Source organism: Contarinia nasturtii, unplaced genomic scaffold, assembly GCF_009176525.2.
Source record: "Contarinia nasturtii isolate CC-2019 unplaced genomic scaffold, AAFC_CNas_1.1 Cnas_scaffold_129, whole genome shotgun sequence".
Taxonomy (NCBI): domain Eukaryota; kingdom Metazoa; phylum Arthropoda; class Insecta; order Diptera; family Cecidomyiidae; genus Contarinia; species Contarinia nasturtii.
The window spans coordinates 1,274,454-1,293,822 of record NW_022197486.1 but is presented as its reverse complement, the minus strand read 5'-3'; the positions used below and the strand labels follow the sequence as shown (position 1 = coordinate 1,293,822).

The 19,369-nt window shown below is 33.3% G+C and overlaps 1 protein-coding gene across 4 annotated transcripts; it reads left to right on the top strand.

The window, feature by feature from the left end:
• The first annotated feature begins 84 nt into the window (after nt 1-84).
• Nucleotides 85-19,081, top strand: LOC116341348 (protein FAM13A). 4 transcript variants are annotated; one of them, XM_031768356.1, is made up of 5 exons: nt 85-392; nt 5,988-8,376; nt 14,491-15,161; nt 15,280-16,171; nt 16,287-19,081. In XM_031768356.1, the coding sequence occupies exons 3-5, from the start codon at nt 14,497-14,499 to the stop codon at nt 16,926-16,928; spliced, it is 2,199 nt and encodes a 732-aa protein (XP_031624216.1). In that variant the 5' UTR covers nt 85-392; nt 5,988-8,376; nt 14,491-14,496; the 3' UTR covers nt 16,929-19,081. The 4 variants fall into 4 exon arrangements, with proteins under 4 accessions (XP_031624216.1, XP_031624225.1, XP_031624208.1 ...); XM_031768365.1 differs by lacking the exon at nt 85-392 and adding an exon at nt 4,015-4,216; XM_031768348.1 differs by lacking the exons at nt 85-392; nt 5,988-8,376 and adding an exon at nt 11,215-11,906.
• Nucleotides 19,082-19,369: the final 288 nt, after the last annotated feature.

The following is a 19,369-nucleotide window of genomic DNA, read 5'->3' as shown; positions in this document are numbered from 1 at the left end:
TTTCACTCTTGCATATATGCGATATGAGAGTATGTGTCATGAACTTGCATTAGAAATTATTTCACATATGCATATCACAGTGTATCGAAAAGTCTTTAAGCTAACGCTCGTACGTTGTGTTTATTTAGGAACATCAAAAAAAAAATTAACAAATTTGATTAATTCGATTCTCGTTTAGTAATTTATTCAAAAGTTGGCCACGAGCCGCATATTTACAATCATTGTAATTTAAGAGTGCGCGCGTGAACGGGGAAGTTTTCTTTTTTAATTGACAAAATTTGGGAAAAGTGATTGACATCGCTTTTTTCGTACTGGATTGAGAAATAGAAGTAGTTCTCAGTAGTGGAAAAAAACACAAACAGGCATTGTGTCGTTTTTTTAGGATTTTCGAGGTGAGTGATCCGATGCGTGCGTATAATTATAACGTTAAATAGTTTTGAATGAATATTTTATCATTCGATGGGTGCAAATAAATTGATGTCAATCAATAAGCGGTTTTGATGACAAAAAAAAAAGAAAGTACATATTTTTAGAAATGTCAGTTCATTGGCATTTAGTCTTTTTCCTTATTGTGATTGCTTGCGATTGACAGCATAAATCATATTCAGATAAAAAAATGTTGTTTGATTGTCATTAAATTCGTTTTGCGGTTTTCTCTATTCCTCATTCACTAAAATATATGGGTTTTAATTAAAAGACCGCTTGAAGCGATTGAGGTCAAAATTAATTGATTCGTTATTAGAACAAACATCCGCACGAAAAACCAAACTACTAATCATTTGCAATGGGAATATACCTACCATTCAAATACGCACGGAAGCATAATTGTGGTGGTATTAGACATAGAATCTTGACCAAACTCAATTTATTTAGTATAGAGCATGTGATCCTTTTTGTATTTGAAGGCATTATTCTGTACCAACTTAGTTACTATACTACAGATGTGATTGAATGACATCCCAAGCAACATTTTCCAACTCAAAATCATCCATTGACAGGCACAAATTCACGGTCAAGATTTTGGCCCAGATTTGTGTGTAGTTTCGATCATATTCACCGTCATCAATGGGAGAAAAAAAGAGAAAAATAATTCATAGTCATCAATATTGAACTTTTTTCAATAAACTTTACTCACCTACAAACGTACAAGATGTACGCGGTGCACTTGTACGACTATCGCAATGATCCACTATTGGATTCATCAAGACCTAATTATTATCTAATTAGTTTGCAAGGCCACAGATAAGCACACTTATGTATTGTTACATTATTTTATCTAATCTTAATACTAAATGACGTCGGTGTTTGTTCAATAATTGTCAAGCATATGCACAATGATATTTCCAAACTTATCTTCCTGCAAAATGTCTTCGCCGATATCCGCTACGTTGTACCACTCGCCGTAATACTCATAGAACCATTCATCATGAGGTGGTGGTCTTGGACGCTTTACTGATGGATGGATGGATTTCTTCGCCGAACCACTCACAGTGGCCTATCATTGAAAACACAACGATCCATATAATAAACATTCAATCAAAATCTAATAAATCAATTTCGATTACCTTTGTACATGATACATTTGGCCGCAACGATCTATCGATCTCAAATAGTTTTGGTTTGTATTGCTACATATACCCATTCACCGGCGTCATTTAGTTTCATTTTGACCAATACTACGATTTTGGAAACTAAACGTGGTTGTGGTGGATTTGGATATGCGACAATTGACTGAATTTGTCGCTTACTCATTTTTGTTGTGATGATAACCTTTGGCAAAATCATAACACCATCTCATACTTGATATCCAGTCTGCAGGCAGTTGTGGTACACTTTGAACAAGAATCGGTATCATACAAATTTATACTATGTGTGTACCTTCTATTTGGCATGAAAACTACCAACAAAATGAGTGAAAAACGTTACATTTTTGTTTGCTGGGATGCAAACAGGGAAATAATGAATTATGTAGTGTTTAAATAGCCGAAAAAACAAGTTTCAATGCTAATATTTCGATGGAGTGTCATTTTTTTTCATTCGCTTCATCTCTTCTTCAGACGAAAGCAATTAGAATTCGTGCAACGGAATTGTTGTACAACACACATGTACAGTAAATATCCAACAAGAATCTGGACACACCGGAACACAACGCACTGATAATATGACAACAAAGCGAATTGCGTGGGATGCGTATACTCTCCAAATAATAAGCATATGTTTACTTCGTTTCTTCGGTTTCCCATGAGATGTGTTTGCCGTAGAAAAACAAGAGCAGCAATGCTGTAATATCTAAATGTTAACCATGAACATGGTGTATTTTGGCTAACATATTTTATATCGAAATTTAAAAAGTCACTGGCAAAAATTTAATTTGACCGTGAATGATAGTGACGAAAAAAAAAATCGTCCTTCAGAATTTTAATCATACGATATTTTTCATGAGGTTTGATCAATCGATTTAAAGTGTTTTTCATGTTTGTAAATAATAATTTGCCATACATCATTCATTTCAATTGCTTTCTATTCATTTGTAAACGCAAGTGAAGATATTTTCAAGTTGGGTAACCACTTAAAGGACGCAATTTCAGTATAATGTTTGTTACAGGGAAAAGAAGAAACGAGTGGATAAAATACGATTTCGAAAACGAGAAGAAAGAGATAGAGAGGTATGGAAAGAATGAGAAATGGACCCTCTTTCGAATGAGAGAGTAAAAGAGAAGAGGAGAAAAGAATTTCAGTTACATGAATAGCTAGACTTATAATATAAAAGAGCATAGATTTGTGTTTATAAAGAGAGAAAAAATCAACCTACGATACGTTCGTTTGTGTTATGCTTCCAGTGCGCAAGATTCATTCTATTGATTTAACAGAAGGCCGTAACATGGGTAGACTTTTTTCCCATACCATGTTCTACCACAATAAGTACTGAAGAGGAATAAAACTAAAACTCATTGTAAGCATATAGTATACAAAAGCAGCGACGGAAAATGAAAACACAAAAGCCAGCCCCAAACACGTATAAAACAAGCCCTTATCTTGCCACCCCAAGGGGATCATCAACATAACAAACATTGCCTCGATAAACTGTTACTCACTCTTTCTATCCATTTCGTGCTGCAAATATTGCTTTTGCAATTTGAATTCGTGCCACACCACAAAACCGAAATATTTTAGGACAACTTTTCCCCTGATAACAACTGGCTGGAGCATTCAACATGCTTTCTCACGTACATCAACATATCGATTGACACTATAAATGTTGTTTACCAATTTTTTTTCTCTTTGTTTTTGTTTTGTTCCTAACATTTTTTTTTGTTCTTCGGTTGCTTTTGTATTCGCAACTCTCGTCATCATGTGATGATGGCAAACAAAAATGGATAAAAAGCCTTAGTGTGCATATGTGTGTATTACCTTTTGCGCAATTCACCGGGCCAACAGAAGAAGAAAAATTTTAAATTGGGTAGTCTGATGAGCCGTTTTGCTTAAATTTTCTTTCAAACATTTTTTTCACATTTCGTGGGAAGCCATATACGAATAAAACGGGAAAACAACAATATTCATCAAAATCAACCAGTACCACTACAATTTTTGTGTGAGGTATTTGTAAAGCACATCCCAATACAAGCACAACGTAACATTTCTCAAAGTGTGATTCCTCCCTTTCTCTCTCTCTCTCTCTCTCTCTATTTCGCTCATTTTCTACATTGCTCAATCTTTTTCTCCCTCTTTCTACAACTTGTTTGTATCTAATCGATCATCGGTAGCGTGTACGTGTCTGTGTGCATTTACATGGACTTGCATTTTATCCGTTTGAAAAACGGGAACAGAAAAAACGGCACAACAACAGTAACAACAAGAATATATGTATAGCTTGGATGAATATTTTCGGTAGTTTCGATTCACTTTTCGCAAGTTTATTAGTCTCGTGCAGTACAAGCAGATGATTAAACTTATACTTTTATCTAATAATTTTCGATACAATTCCATGTTAGCGTTGAGTTTTGTTCACATTTATTTTTTTCATTGTTCGTTGCCGTTCGGTTCCTTCCGTCGTGTTTTCTCATTCATTACACGGAAAATTTGATGAAATTAATTGTAGAAAAGAGAAAATTGAAAAACGCCAAACACCTGTACGTAGAAATTTATTCGCATGTTTGGCAGCTATTTTCAACACAACAATTTTACCTCAAGCAATAACAATACATTTCAAAAACAGGTTTGTGAACAATTAATCTTCGTATCATTTCATCATCATCATCATCATCATTCAGCATAATTGAATATCTATTATTTTGCATGACATGCTGTTCCATTCGCATTTTACATTTTTATTTCGAGAATTTTCCATTTCCAATCGAGATTTCCGCCAAAATATATCAATGGCAATCGAGCAGTAAAAGAGACATGGCACATGCTGTTCGGTGAAATGCTTGAGCGATAAAAAAACGATTGTAAAATAAAAAAAATATATCGAATAAAAAGTTAAAGAAAATGTTATATAAGGTGACATTGGTGCAAGTAACCGAGTAATTAAAAGCATTTGGCCACTGATTGAATTTCCGATCGAAGTATTACATTGTATGCGTATGTATTGCAACATCCAATGCAAATACATAAGGTGGTAGCACATCAGGTAGGTGCAAGACAGTGCATACAGTTCAAATGACGTCGACTAGACGTCAATCGGGAAAGTGTGCACTATAAAGTGAGTAATAGAAAAAACACACGACGAAGTGAAATAGAGAAACACAACCATTACACACTGTTCTCACTCGCTTGAGTTCGTTGAACGTCCATGACTCGATTTTTGCAATTGCAACTTGCAATAAATCCTCCATAATCCACATTTTGCATTGCGCGTCACATGACGAACGCTTCTTTTGCGCTTTTATTCATTTTCTTTCTTCTGTTTTTGCGCTCTCTACCCCTCTCTCTCTCTCTCTTTCTCCTCCTTGTTACTTTTGTTGTTAATGTTGAATTGATGCTATTTCACCTTACATGTTTTCTATTCGTTTTCATTCCATTAGCTTGATACTCGTTCACTTTGAGTTGAAAGTTTGCATTAGTTAATTAAAATATCGAATTTGAATGTGCAGCGAATAAAAAAACGATTGTTAATTTCATTTAGCCGTTGTTCAAGTTCAATTGGTGAGATGAGAGAAGACCGATTTATTATTAGTGCCAAAAGTCACAAGATTGAAAATCGACTTAAAATGTTTTTTTTTTTCTTGTTTATGTATGGCTTCGTTTCGGTGATCAAAAAGTTCGCGTGTCTTGAGTAAATTCTCTTTTTTTCCAAATTGGATTACAATTTTCCAAACAATTGATAATATGAAACTGTAAATTATGGGCCGTAATACTGTTGCGGCACATCAAGCAAAAACAGCTCGAATCACAGGTGGACGATTGTGCCCAGTTGCACAATGCACTTATTATTGTTTCCTTTTTATTTATATTGGCACAGCGTTGACAACACGATTTGTTTTGGTGGTTTGCATGGTATTCGCGTGACTTTTTATTGACAATAAAAAAAATTTAAGTGTGAATCATTATGGCTGTTATTGCAATTCATTAACAGCAATCGGTTATAGCACACTTGTACAAATACATACCAACATACACGTAAATTCTTTGCTAAGGAATTTTCGCTTTTTGTTCATTCTTTGTGTCTTTAACTGATTGCAAGCGTTTTACGAAAAATGAACATTTAAAATGAAACAAATGATGTATAAATAAAAGTCAATTGCAATCATCACAGTCACATGACTTGAAAAATTAAAATTGTTTATTTCATTAATATTTTTTTTCTGTTTTTTTCGGAAAGACATTCACACATTGTGACACATTTTATATTGTTCTGGTTTTGGATTTTCAATTTCTGAAACTGATGGCATATATGAAATAAATAAATGCTTTTGCATTGATTCGCGGTCAAATGTAATATTTTTAAACTGATCAATTTTGTTTGTGTTTTTGTTTACTTGCAGCTAATTTTTTGAAGGACATCTAATTTAAAAGAGAGAAAAAGAAGAAGAAAAAACATCTTCCACATCAGAGTGGGGAAATATGCGTTAGAAACGCCTAAATAGATCGTAATATCAGTAGCAGCGGCCCAAATCGATTTAAATAGATACGAATATATAGATGCTCTGTGTGTAAACATCAACATCTATTGCATCGAATCGAACGAGAAGAGAAATACATGCGTAACCGGAAAATTCGACGTCGCCTTTGACAGAAAGTGAATGAGAAAAGGAGTGTGAGAGAGAAAGGGAGGGATAGATATAATTTTCACTGGGTTATTCGACAGAAGTCTTCTTGTGGGAAATACACCAAAGCCGAAATAGAAGAAAAAAATTTCCGCGATTGCGTACCAATTGTCACTCGCATCACTAGTGTTTGTCTGGTGTTTTTCGTTGTTGTTGGATATTTCTCCGTGACACACACACCAGTCTCGGCCTAGCATACTCGGAACATGAGCGGTGCGTGAGAATCGACAAGGAAAGTGATATTTTTTCGCCAATTTCTTGCTTACTTGTTGTTATTGATATTTGTCGTCGTACACATGTACGTGCATCATACAATTTGATTTGGATTGGAAAAGTTAAACACGAGCATATATGCACAGTGTGTACGAATATTCGGTGGAAAATTCAACTGCGTAATTTACGTTCGGAAGAGCATCAAAAAGCAGCCGTTATTTTGTTGTAACGGTTTCATAGTGATTCCTTTTATTTGTGCTAAAAGTAGACGTATTTCAACAAATTGCATCGCCTGGTGGAACCAGAGTGGAGGAGCTAAAAGAAGGTGTTGACAAGAAAAACCATCAAATAAGTAAACAGTAATAAAAATTCGCAAATAATATAAAACATCGATTGAGTATTGATAAACATTTGAAAATAAATAAATAAAAATAAATTTATTATCAGCACAAGTGCCAAATGATGAAAATTTATCTATACGAAACGAATCAATATCGAATTATGAAATTCATGGATAAAAGTGAATCACAACAAAATAATTAGATAAATTTTGACAAGAGAATCGGTAATTTATTGGCATTCACAATAGCCTCATCCAATACTCTCGATCAAAGAGAGAGAGAGAGAAAATATCACTAATTGTCACCATCAAATACAAAACCAATGAGAAAGCAATTATAGAGACGGGAGTGCCATAAAGACACTCTGAACACGTAAATAGAAAACGGAGTAATAAGGAAATCCATATAAACCCAGTTGAATATCATCGTGTTGGCTAACGCTATATCACATCTATAAATCATTTAAACTCTTTTTTTCGGTCCGTAATTTACATTCATGTTAAACTATCGTCTGGTGTCAACTCATTTCCTAAAACAGCCATAATTTTTCGTTCAACAATTCGACGATTTTGGTTAACAACTATCTAACTCTAGAGTAACTCCCGAGTAACGTCAAAAATGTGCAGAGATCGGGATATGCCTCCACTTGGATAAATTTGGAAAAAATTTGTGGAAAAAATCAGAACAAAGAAGCAAACCACACATATATAATACGACAAATATACAAACCCAAAATTAAGTTTTACTCAATCGCACACACACACAACACCACAATTCAAAGTGTGACATAAATATTTCGCATATACGCTCAAAAAGTAAACAACACGAAATCAATTTCGACAAATAAATTTGGGCATTTTGAATTTGTTCGAGAAAAAGGACGCCCGTTATTTTTATATTTCGTCTTGTTGTCATCAAATTTTGCATGATCTGAAAATCGAAGCACAGAATTAAGAAAAAAAAAAATAAGAAATTCCGAGGAAAAAGGAAAATTCGTTTCGAAAACATTGAACGAATAAAATATTGCGATTTTTTTTTTGAGAAACATCAAGTTGGCGGGCATCTACGGTGTGATTCAACCCACACTCATTATCTCTCAGTCCAAAAATAAGCCACATTAGCTGCAACAATACACACATAATTGAAATTAACGGCCTGTGCGTGTATTTGCCGAATAGAGAAAAACGAATTGGTGTTTATACAGATTGCGAAGATACCAAGCCATAAAAAGAATAGAAATATATTTTCTCGTTTCGAGTAGAAAGAAAATATACGCAATTCTGGTGTTCGTTCAGTCTACCCTAGGGGAGACGGAAAGACAAACGGAGATAACGAGATAACTTGAGTGAATCTGCATCGATCGCAACCATAATTCCAATTTTGGCTGCACGACGCTCTGCGTACACTTTAAATATATAGAATACACACATACCCATCCCCGATAGCTTGCATAAATTGTATGCAGCTATCTAATAATATTTATTTGGTAACCGCAAACAGCAAAAATACACGTCATTGCGCGAAACGCTTGGAAGTCTTTAAAGGCTTGCTTGGTAAGTAAAAATTATTTATAAATAGATTTCATCTAAATATTTTGTCGAATCATATTAAGTTCTTCATGTAGGCAATTGAATGAAATTTGCTTGTTTTTTGGCTTTATTTTGAATTAAATATGCTCACATCAAATCGATTGACGGCAATAAAAATCAATCAAATATTTTATTCATATGTGATAATTTGATGACCATTCTTCTTATTCTTCGTCAATAAAATCACGATTCGATTGATTGTAAGGCAGGAATTGATCACACACACAAACACTTTCGAAATTGAATGCCACTGTCTGGACAACAAACAAATTAGATATTTGATATGATAAAGAATTCGACGTCAAACAAGGCAAATGACGGTGCAACAAAATAGAGACATGTACAAGTAATTTCTCTCAGGATGTGAATGTCACTTGATCTTGTTATTGTACATTGATACTGTGTGCCAATTTACGTGTTTTTATTACGTGCCAGTTCTTATTTCAGTTCTTTCATCTATCAGTCAACGTGCTATATTTTCAACTTTCATATGATAAATGACCAAAACGATATATTTGATTCAAAATCTTGGCCAAAACATGTGTTAGATATATTAAAAATAGCAACAAATATATTTGTAAACGCACAAAAATGCGGAACCAATTTTCGAAATATAAATGAATTGACGTAAATTCATCGACTGAAGTAGCAAAAGAAAAAGATCCGGATATATAAATAAAATGATTCAGAGCAAAAATAAAGTGTGTAAAAGTCACGCGCCACAATGAATTTTGCCAAATCACTTATTTATGTACATAATATCGAAAAAAAAGTCTAACCGTCATCGTTACAAGTCTAGCGGTTATCACAGAGAACAACTGCAACAGAAAAAAAATTACATCATCACAAAAAATCACTCACCGCACAAAAGTCATTTGTGCTATTTTAATGCCAAAGTGAACGGAGTCACGTGAGATGGTGGTTATTTCATTTTTTTTTTGCTCAACGCTTTTTGAACGTATGTAAACAGAGGTTTTTATTTAGCTCAGTCGCTTCGACATTTCTCTTTAGCGCGCTGTCAAATCTTAACCCTCTAGTGCATAGCACTGCCTTTAGTGCGGAGTATATATATTATTGTCCCACATTTTATTGTTCTTAATCTTATACTAGCCGGTTGCATTAACATGCACGAAAAAAGAAATTTTGATTGAAAAATATTTCGTGATCAAAATGGAAATATTTTTGAAACAAGAAAATAATGGTTTTGATTGTTCTCAGATTTTTGTTTATAGCGATTTTGAAGCAAACCGATGAATTTTGCATTTTGCACAAAACCTAAAAAAATATCGATGACCTCTGAAAAAATTGATGTACTAGAGGGTTAGTTTGAGATATCATAAAATTTTCCATTCGAGACTTATTTTAAGACATGCTATTGTTTCGAGTTTTAAAATCGAGACACACAATGAATTCTCACCAAATCCGTCGAATGAGAATAAAATACAAAAAAAAGAGATTATTTCGACTCGCCATATGTTTACAAACGCAAAAAATAGATGAAATTTCACACGTTGTTATAGAATGTGAAATGTCGGGAGAAAAAGTCTCTCGTTCATTTGAAGGTCATGCGAATTGGTGAGAATAGTTGAAAAGATTCGAATCAAATGCTATTAATCTCGTGACACATCAAATCCGTTTATAGATGGTTCCGGTATTGGAAAAGATTTTTCTTTGATCTATCAATGTATCGTTGCATATACTCATGCAATCAATCTTTCGGCGGAGAGCGAGAGTGTGTGCAAAAGGCAAATCAAGTTTTAAAATCCATTTATTAGCATATTGGCAACTAGTGTTTGAAACCATATTTGTGTGTGTAAAATGAATGCTCATGCAGGACAATTCGCCATAATGCAGGCATTAATGAAAATGTTAATTTTGGCATCAATTTCCACATTAAATCTGCATAAAATCGGAAAATAATGCATTTCAAATGAACCAATATCAACATTCAATATTCGATAGATCGGAAATTTCGTTTGCATTTCATTTCATTCATTATCTCTGTCGTCCGTCGTCTGTCGTCTAACGGCATGGCATAAGGAAATTGAAGATACGATGAAAATTGATGTAGTTCATTAAGGCAGTTGCATTGAACGATTTGCATATATGATTTTATTACAAATGTGCTATTTTTATAAAAAAAGGAGTATAGTTTGATTGAATATAAATTATCATTCAATGTGTTGAAACCCACTCGACATGAGCATTTATAATGTCCGCAAAAATTGAGCATACAACCATTCATTATATCGTAATTAGTAATTCTCAACGACAAAAAAGTGATACGCTCTGCATCAGTAGACAATGAACGAAATAAAAATATGTCTGAACGTATACGGAATCGAGTGGATATTTGTATTGTGCAATGTAGCTTGTACTTATGGAATAAGGGAAGTGTAAATACAAAACCAGTACATGTATTAACACGAGTATGGCCGAGAAAGAACGTGCCAAAAACATGCATACGTTCGTCTTTTGGTGTATATTTACTTCTGTCGCACGCGCACACACACACACAGCATGTATTCCGTTCCTTATTCATTTCATTTGATACTACTATGAATGGATATGTTCCTTTGTATGAATGCTTTACGCATACAACATACAACACACCGCTCGTTGTGTTTATAATCAAGTAATATCACTCCAACTGACACCGATGGCGATGTTTATACAGTCTCCGTTTTGCTGTTGCTACATTAAGTCGTATATTTATTTTTGTGTGTCAATTGTCTTCAGATCATACATTGTGCAAAATCCAAAAGGATAAAAAAAATCAACGCAACAAATACAAAGCATCGATGACATTTCAAATAAATATTTTTTTTAAAAACAATTATAAATGTCTTAAACTTATTGATATCAATTTGAAACGAGAAGAATTTATGAAATGAAAAAATTGCCGATTCCGCTTAAAGAAAAAGTTGACAACGGGAAAACAACACTAAATCATAAAAGAAATTAATTAAAGTCAATTTTGTGCGTGATAGAAACAAGAACGAACAGAAAGAAAAAAAATTATTCCGTGCTTCCGCGTTTATTTCAAGTGGCCTGTTTGAAATAAGTGCGTATTTGATACAATGATAAATGTGGTTAATGTTCGAACCGAATTAATTGTTTGTGGTTTTGCTGTAATTTTACAATTTTTTTTGGCCAAATTAAATTTTTGAACACACATTTCCACCCGTCAACCAATCGATTCCAGCTAACAACGATATTGTGTTGAAATAATTTAGTTAAAACGCTCATTAATCAAACAATCAATCATAATTCAAACAAACCAAAGAAACGACGGAAAATCTCCACGTTTGCACGCGTATGTGCCTTTAAGCACATTTCATTTATTATGCGTTACGAATTTGAAAACCAATTGAAACAATATGATTAAGGGAATTTTTATGAAATATTTTACGCCGCCTAAGCCATATCATTCGGATTCAGTGAGATTCAATGAAAATGATGATGATGATGATAATAATGATACTGAAATAAAGGTGAGCGGTTTTCTTTTGTCTATAGAGAATTCGAGAACTTTCGATAGAATTAATCTCATTTCAAAATTCATCTGTTTATTTTTATCATAATCTTCAATTTATGTTGATGCACGGTAACACATAATAACACCCACTAGAAATTTTTGTTATATAAACACTCGATATGGAAGCATAAGAAAAAAACAAATTAGGAGAGATGATTTAAAAAAAAGATTAGATATTCAATGAAATAAAAAGATTATACCCGTTGTCACCAGATACTGAAACTAGTTTCTTTATGGTCTGATTAAGATATTTAAGGTCTTATTTTCCAATTAAGCTGAGAAAGATTAACATAAAACTAGTCGAATCTCATGATTTCGCATATATATAATGGGACTGTGGCATCAGTCGATTCAGTTGTGATTTGCTTTCTAAATGTCGCATCTCTTGATATTTTCTTGTCTCTTTGCTTTCGCTAAATTATCGTTTTGAACCAATGCCGAAAAAGTGTTTGATCTAAAATATAGTATCGATTTAGAAAATAATTATTGCATTAATTGTATTGTTTGTTGTTATCCGAAAAGAGAACGGTAAATACCTTTCGACTTGTTTCTTATATCTTAAGCACCATTTGTGTCGTTCAAGTTTTCAACGAATTAGCGCGTAGTATAACATAGACCGCACATACCTTCCGGCCGCATAACCGCCCAAAATTCGATTTATTGCGTCGCAATTTATGCGTACCATCATTCGTGCGTTTCCATCAAACCTCAATGGATTGGGTGCGTATGTAAAACAAGTCTCGATAGAAGAAAAAAGTATTTTTTTTGCCTACTGGCTGTGTGTACTGCAGTTATAGTGAAGCAAAAGGAGCAAATCAAACAAACAGGATTCATAAAATAGAGGAATGTTTGTGTGCTTGCGAATTAAAGCGTTAAATGAAATTAGCGACGCATCAATAAATTTTCGTTGCAAAGCTAATATTTGTCACTAGGGGCTTTTATTTACTGTAAATAGTGAACTATATTGCAAAATCATCTGTAATACGCGCATATAAATGTGCATAACTGCATATATTTGGTATATATTTCGTCTATGGCATGTTTTTTTATTCTCTCTTGTGCGGATCTTCTTCGATTCTGTGTAGCCATAATACTGTGTGTGTGTGTGTACACTGCAGTTTAAAATACACCTTATTCACTGGTATAGGCGAGAAATTTTAATCGAATATATGATGAATAGGACGTGAATGTTGTGTATAAATTTGTATGAACAAATAGATGAAAGCCCCTAGATTTGTCAATTTTTATTTAATGCTTCTATATTTACTTTTGTATACGTGACATTATATCTTTTCAACCGACTCTCGGTCTTCATTTACATCAGAACTAATTAAAATTGGCTAGAGTTAAATTCATGCGAATCGGCACGTAAACATTTTCCATGCAGAAGAAAATACTCTGTACGAGTGTTTGTTATTTTATGTCGTCTTTTCCATCAACACACAAAAAAAGGAAACACTTCCCTATCCTACTACAAAAGCAAGTGACCACGAGCATGCGCCTTTCGCCAAATATATTCATGAATGAAATTCGACAACAACTGATACCACAAATCTACAACCGATTTTTTACGCAGCGACAAATAGCACATAGATACTTTTTTCCAAAACAAAATTCTAAAACTCATGCTCTTGGTCTCTTCACAGACATATTCGCTTTCGCTATAATGTGATTGCAAAAACTTATTTTTATTTTCTTCTAAAACATAATACATATGTATAACTATCTAAATGTCAATGAGTATAAAAAGAAAAACAAACCTATTACACAAGAGAGAGAGAGAGTCGAAGAAAAGAAAATATTAAATGTTGTTTCTGCATTACTAATGAATCTGTGGGGCTTTCCATGGAAAACAAAAGGCTTCGCTTCTTGTAAGTTTTTCAAAGTGACCTTGTGCAAACGTGTTTGTTATATTTTGTTATATTTTCCAACATTGTTGACAACAAACATTGATTATTATGTGAAATTGTTAAGTCACTCCAAAATAGGCTTCTGCGTCTCCAGCGCATTGTATTTTTCAAAAAAGAAAATGTTGAAATATATAAGTAAACCAATGAACCTTAATTAATTGTTGTTCAAAATTCAATGATGTTTTCCTTCATAATGCCTCCTTGGCATTTGATTGCATGTAAACAAATCATTTCATCAGCTTTTCTGGTTAAATAAATGACAGAAAAAAAAAACAAGAAAAAAACAAGAAAAAAAACATAAACAGTTATGAAGTTGTAGGTTTTGCTATTGAGGAAATAAGTTGAATTTTTGTGAGTAATTGCCAATCAAACGGAAACGCAAACCTCGATCACATGTCATAATGAAAATCAATTCGAGCACATTTCAATCAATTGACAAATTGCTTCAATCAAAAATTGTGATTATTCCATTCAACTGTACAATATTAAATAGGAATCGATGTAATTTCATCGATGTTTTTTTATGTTGTTGGTGTTGGTGTTGGAACTGTTTCTCTTTTGTTATTTCGTTCGCTTTTATTGTCGTCAAATGTCCACTAATTGTTTTTGTTTTTTTATTTCGTTTTGTAGTGCGGCATGCGAAATCCATCAACGAGAGGTAAAAGCGATGATTTGAGTTGTTTGACCAGCTCATCGACGTCATCGCGAGATCAGAGCAATGCTAAGTATCCTATACTGGTTGATTCGGATAATAATTCGGCGCAATTCACATCGACCTATTTACCGCAAGTGATTGATCCACAAGAATGGAATCAACAAAATGTTTCACGAAAGCGTAAAGAGCGACAAGATTCAACATCGTCAATAACACAAGATCGAAAATTGGTGCGATCGAATAGTGAAGAATATTTGCCAAATATTGACTATGAAGTGATTCGACGTGTGTCATCGCATGAGGAAATTAAGCAACCGGCTAATGAAATTGATGGTGTAACAACGCCATTGCTTCAAACGAAACAGGCACCAGACGAGGATGACGACGACGACGACGATGATGACAATGATGATGATGAATGCATTATAAATAGACGATCTTATCAATTTAACGATGATGTTGCATCAATAAAATCGGCCAATAACGAAGTACAGGAAATTTTACGTGATGCATATCGTCGCTCTGAAACTAGTCCGGCAAGATCACGTACATTCGATTTTTCACACAAACTACGAGTCTCACCGAATCGGGATACAAACAACCATAACAATGACGCACTCTCTGATATGCAAACAATGTCTGATCGGTAATTATAAATGAACAAATGTTTTTTGTTTTTTTTTTTCAATTTTTTTTCTTCATATCAACTTTATGATAAATTTACTGTTTTTTTCCCGAAAAAAAAACAAACAAACATATTATAGGCGAAGCAGCGAACGGTTTTGTAAGGCACGTGCAGCACAAGGATTTCGAAAATCGTCATCGAGTAAAAAGTCATCGGCACCATCATTGATTCGCCAGTCAAGTTCAACGGATAGCGAGCACAATGAAAGTACATACAAATATGATATCACAACCATGAAATCAGAACGAAGAGGTTTCACCAGTACGAAAACGGTCGTACCAACACCGGCAACATCAGCGATTGATTTCAAACGACAATTCGAATTGCAATCATCCATTTCGAGTGAATATGGCGATGATTACAATGATTTATCGTCATCATTTTCCGATCATAATGACAATAACGATTACACCGATTTTATGCCAATATCACCATCGGGTCTACGATCGCCAATTACTACATCGAGACATGAATCACTGCCATGGGATTGTACACATGAACCAGTAAAAAGTCAACGGTTTGCTGACGATAAATTTGATCATGTAAACAATACACGTGACACCGATATGAAATTACGAAATGAATCATTTGTCGCCGTATCGATTCCACATTTTGCAAAAGGTGAAAATTTAAAGACACGCGATTTAATGAAAAGTAACCAATTGCCAAATGTATTTACAACGCCCGATGAAAAACTAAAGCAAATCAATAAACGTTTGATTGCATTGAAAAAACGTGTTGCAACATTTGAGGAAAATTTTGAAATGGAAAATGGTTATCGGCCATCACTTTCGATTAAACTAAACGAACGTTATGTGAAAAATGCACTCGCCGACATACATAAATTGCGCAAAGAAAAACAAGCACTCAAAGCTGATCCAATGAATGCAATGGGATACAAAAGCACACACACCACAGCCAACGATAGTAAAGTGCAGAACATGATAGATACCATCGCTGAAATTGAGAAAGTAAGTTTTAATTTATAGATTTTTTTTTTGTTGGTTTTTAATCTTCTAGTTCACGGGAAGAGAAAATAATATCCTTTTCCGTTCGTTTTTTTTCTTCTTCGGTTAATAAAAATAGCGCCTTCAAATCAAACGTGGTGAAGAGCATCGGCCGGAAGTTTTGGAAGAAATGACTGCCGATCAATTGGTACAAGAAAAAACTGCAGTGCAACGTGCTCTACTCTATTTGGAATCATTATATGGACGGCCGACCACCCGCGATGAACGTGATGCAGCCCGTTTGCTTTACAATCGATATCGTGTTATTAAACGGCTTGTAAATCGTACGGTATCAATTGCCGGCTCGGGCATAAGTAATCCATCCGAACTTCCAACAATTCTTGAACATGAAGCGATGGCATTCACAGTGGCCGCTATATCATTAACACCACCGCCATCCGATACAGAAGTAATGGGCAGTAATGTTGCATCCGGCATTGATTCATCCACCGATTCAACCGATACATCAAGTTCAATCAATGAAAATGTGCACGAAATGTCATTGGACGGTTTGACACGAAGTTTAGAAATTGTACGCGATGAAAAGAAAAAATTGCGACGCACCATCAAAGAATTTGAAGAAGTGTTTGAAGAACAAAATGGCCGAAAGATGCTAAAATCCGATCGTATAGCCATCGAAGAAACGTACGCATTATATAAACAGAAAAAAGCCAAATTACGATTGCTTGATGCATTGGTACGAAAACAGCTTACACATTAGTTTGGGCAACCTTTCTCTCTTCATTTTGCGCGCGCGCTTGTACTCAAAAAAGGAAGAATTCTCACATGGATTCTTTAAAGTGAGAACCTCACTTAAATTGATTTTACGATATTATGAGAGAAAACAAATGAGTTTTTATCTCATTATTTTTATCATCAATAAATCGATTTTAGGCATATTTAGAAAAGTCATTTTTTCCATTCGGCTATTCGATTTCATTTATCCACCAATTGACTTAAGTTAGTGCCGATTATTTTTCTTTCTCTAGCTGAAAATCGCACCAGATATATTTTCAAAGAAGTAAATTATAAATTATTATACAAAAAAAAATATTTGAAGTACAATGTTACAAATGAAATTGAGATAATATGTCAATATTTAAGGATTTGTTGTAAAAACTATCGTTAAAACAAAAGCATTGAAACTTGATCATTGGATTGGGATTGGAAAATGAAACGAGAGAGAGGAAGAGAGAGAGAGAGATTAAAAACAAGAAAACAAGAAGAAGATTGGAAATATTTAAAACCTAACATTTTTATGTCAGAAATATGATTCGCATAAAAATTGTTAAATTATGTTATCAAGATTCGGTTTATTTTCTTTCAATGGGATTTGTTAAAAAAAAATAATTTCTTTTCTTTTCTTCAATTTTCGTTTTGTCAGAACTCTGAAATATATTTTCTTTAGATTTGATTGATATATAGAATAAACAACTAAACTTGAGTGAGAAGAAAAAATTTTTGTGCGGTTGGCCAAATAAATAATCATTTGGTAAAAATTCTGATTCATATCTTGATACATTTGGTCGCCCAATTTTATTTTTGTATAGAATAAATTTACTCCGAACATATGTTGTTGTCTAAATGCAGTGAAATTTGCTAATTTTGCTTAACTTTAGTTTTTGATATATTTAAAGAGATTGTCAATCGCGAGTTCGATTGATTTTTTTCCAAGCATTTTTTGCGATAGTTTACAATTTCATTTTAAAGTCTACTTACGCTAACAAACTGATTAAATAACAAGTAGGATCAACTGTGATAGTTTGAATTTAATTGTTTCGATTATATTTTTTGATTTATAATATAATGTCAATTCTTCAGTTTATCTTTCCATTTGACCTTCTTTTGTAATTTGGCATCATGATTGAAATACTATTAAAATCATATTAAAAATAATTCATATGAGTCCGATGTGAACATGAAAATAAATCCATTTAAAAAGTATACTGTTCACATTTGAGATTCCTTTCCATTTTATGTCATGAATGGCATTACTTATCGTTTTCTTTATTTCCGTTTAATTCGTTCAAATGATTTCAGTTGAATCCTTGGACCCAGTTCACACCCTTTTGGCATCCTTTTCAAAACATTATGTATAGCTCCCTCCAGAATATTTCCAAGCAAAAGCGACTAAAATGCAATAAAAAAAATTTCCTGGTCTTGTGAATGAGAATGGCAAAGAAAGTGAAAGGGTAGGAAAAAACATAGTCAAGTGATTTGCAAATAAAAATTCTTTACTTACGTTTTTTCTCAACGCTTTTATATTTTTCTACTTGAATTAGCGATGTTTAAAAAAAAACGAAAAAAGGGTGTGTGCATGTGTTTCGAGCATATTATTAAATATAGAAAAGAGAACGCAAGTCTGCATTTGAATCAAAAACAAATTTATTAAGCATATAATGTGTAAAGAAGCACTTTGACACAAGTCACTTTCCAATGAAAATCCTTAGTTTTGATGCCCGATTCGTTTTTGATCCAGTTTTGCTTTTGTTGACTAAGAAAAAGCAAAAAATTCACATAACGACATTATATAATCACAAGTGAATTATGGAAAAAGTTTTTTTTTTAAAGAAGAAAATTTTCACATAGTTTTCCCTAATTTATTCATTTAAGGTAAAACAAAACATTAAGTATATTCAATAAAATTATGATCAAGGTTGAAACGGAATAATGGCGGCAAAGTTCGTCGAAGAATTATTTTGAATAATATAATAATATACTTTTATTGAATTGGACAGTTGCACTGTTTCAATGTTTATTATATTATCATTATCGTAGATTTTTTTTATTTTTACATTCAAAGAGCATGTTACTGTCAAACGTATCCCAAGATTTAACAAAATAAAAAAAAGAAAACAAAACAACAGATATTTATCGCATATATTAAAAATTATACATAATTTCAGTATTAATTCAAAATGAAAAAATGTGTAACAAAAACTGTTGAATAAAATATATTTTAACTTTGAACACAATACCTTCTATTTATTTTAACTGCTGCGTTTCGAAAATTGCCACATTTACATTTACAGTACTGCGTGTAATGAAAACTCCAAATAACAGACAGATGGTTGAATTTTTTCGATAATTAAAATTCTTTTACGGGTCTATCTCCAAATATTGGACATTTTAGATTAAGCTTTCTCTGTAGAACATATCGTT

Coding starts and splice junctions, on each gene's coding strand:
- LOC116341348 (XM_031768348.1), top strand. CDS start 11,793: ATGATTAAGGGAATTTTTATGAAATATTTTACGCCGCCTAAGCCATAT. Junction 11,907..14,490: donor ATAATGATACTGAAATAAAG/GTGAGCGGTTTT, acceptor TTCGTTTTGTAG/TGCGGCATGCGAAATCCATC. Junction 16,172..16,286: donor CCATCGCTGAAATTGAGAAA/GTAAGTTTTAAT, acceptor TAATAAAAATAG/CGCCTTCAAATCAAACGTGG.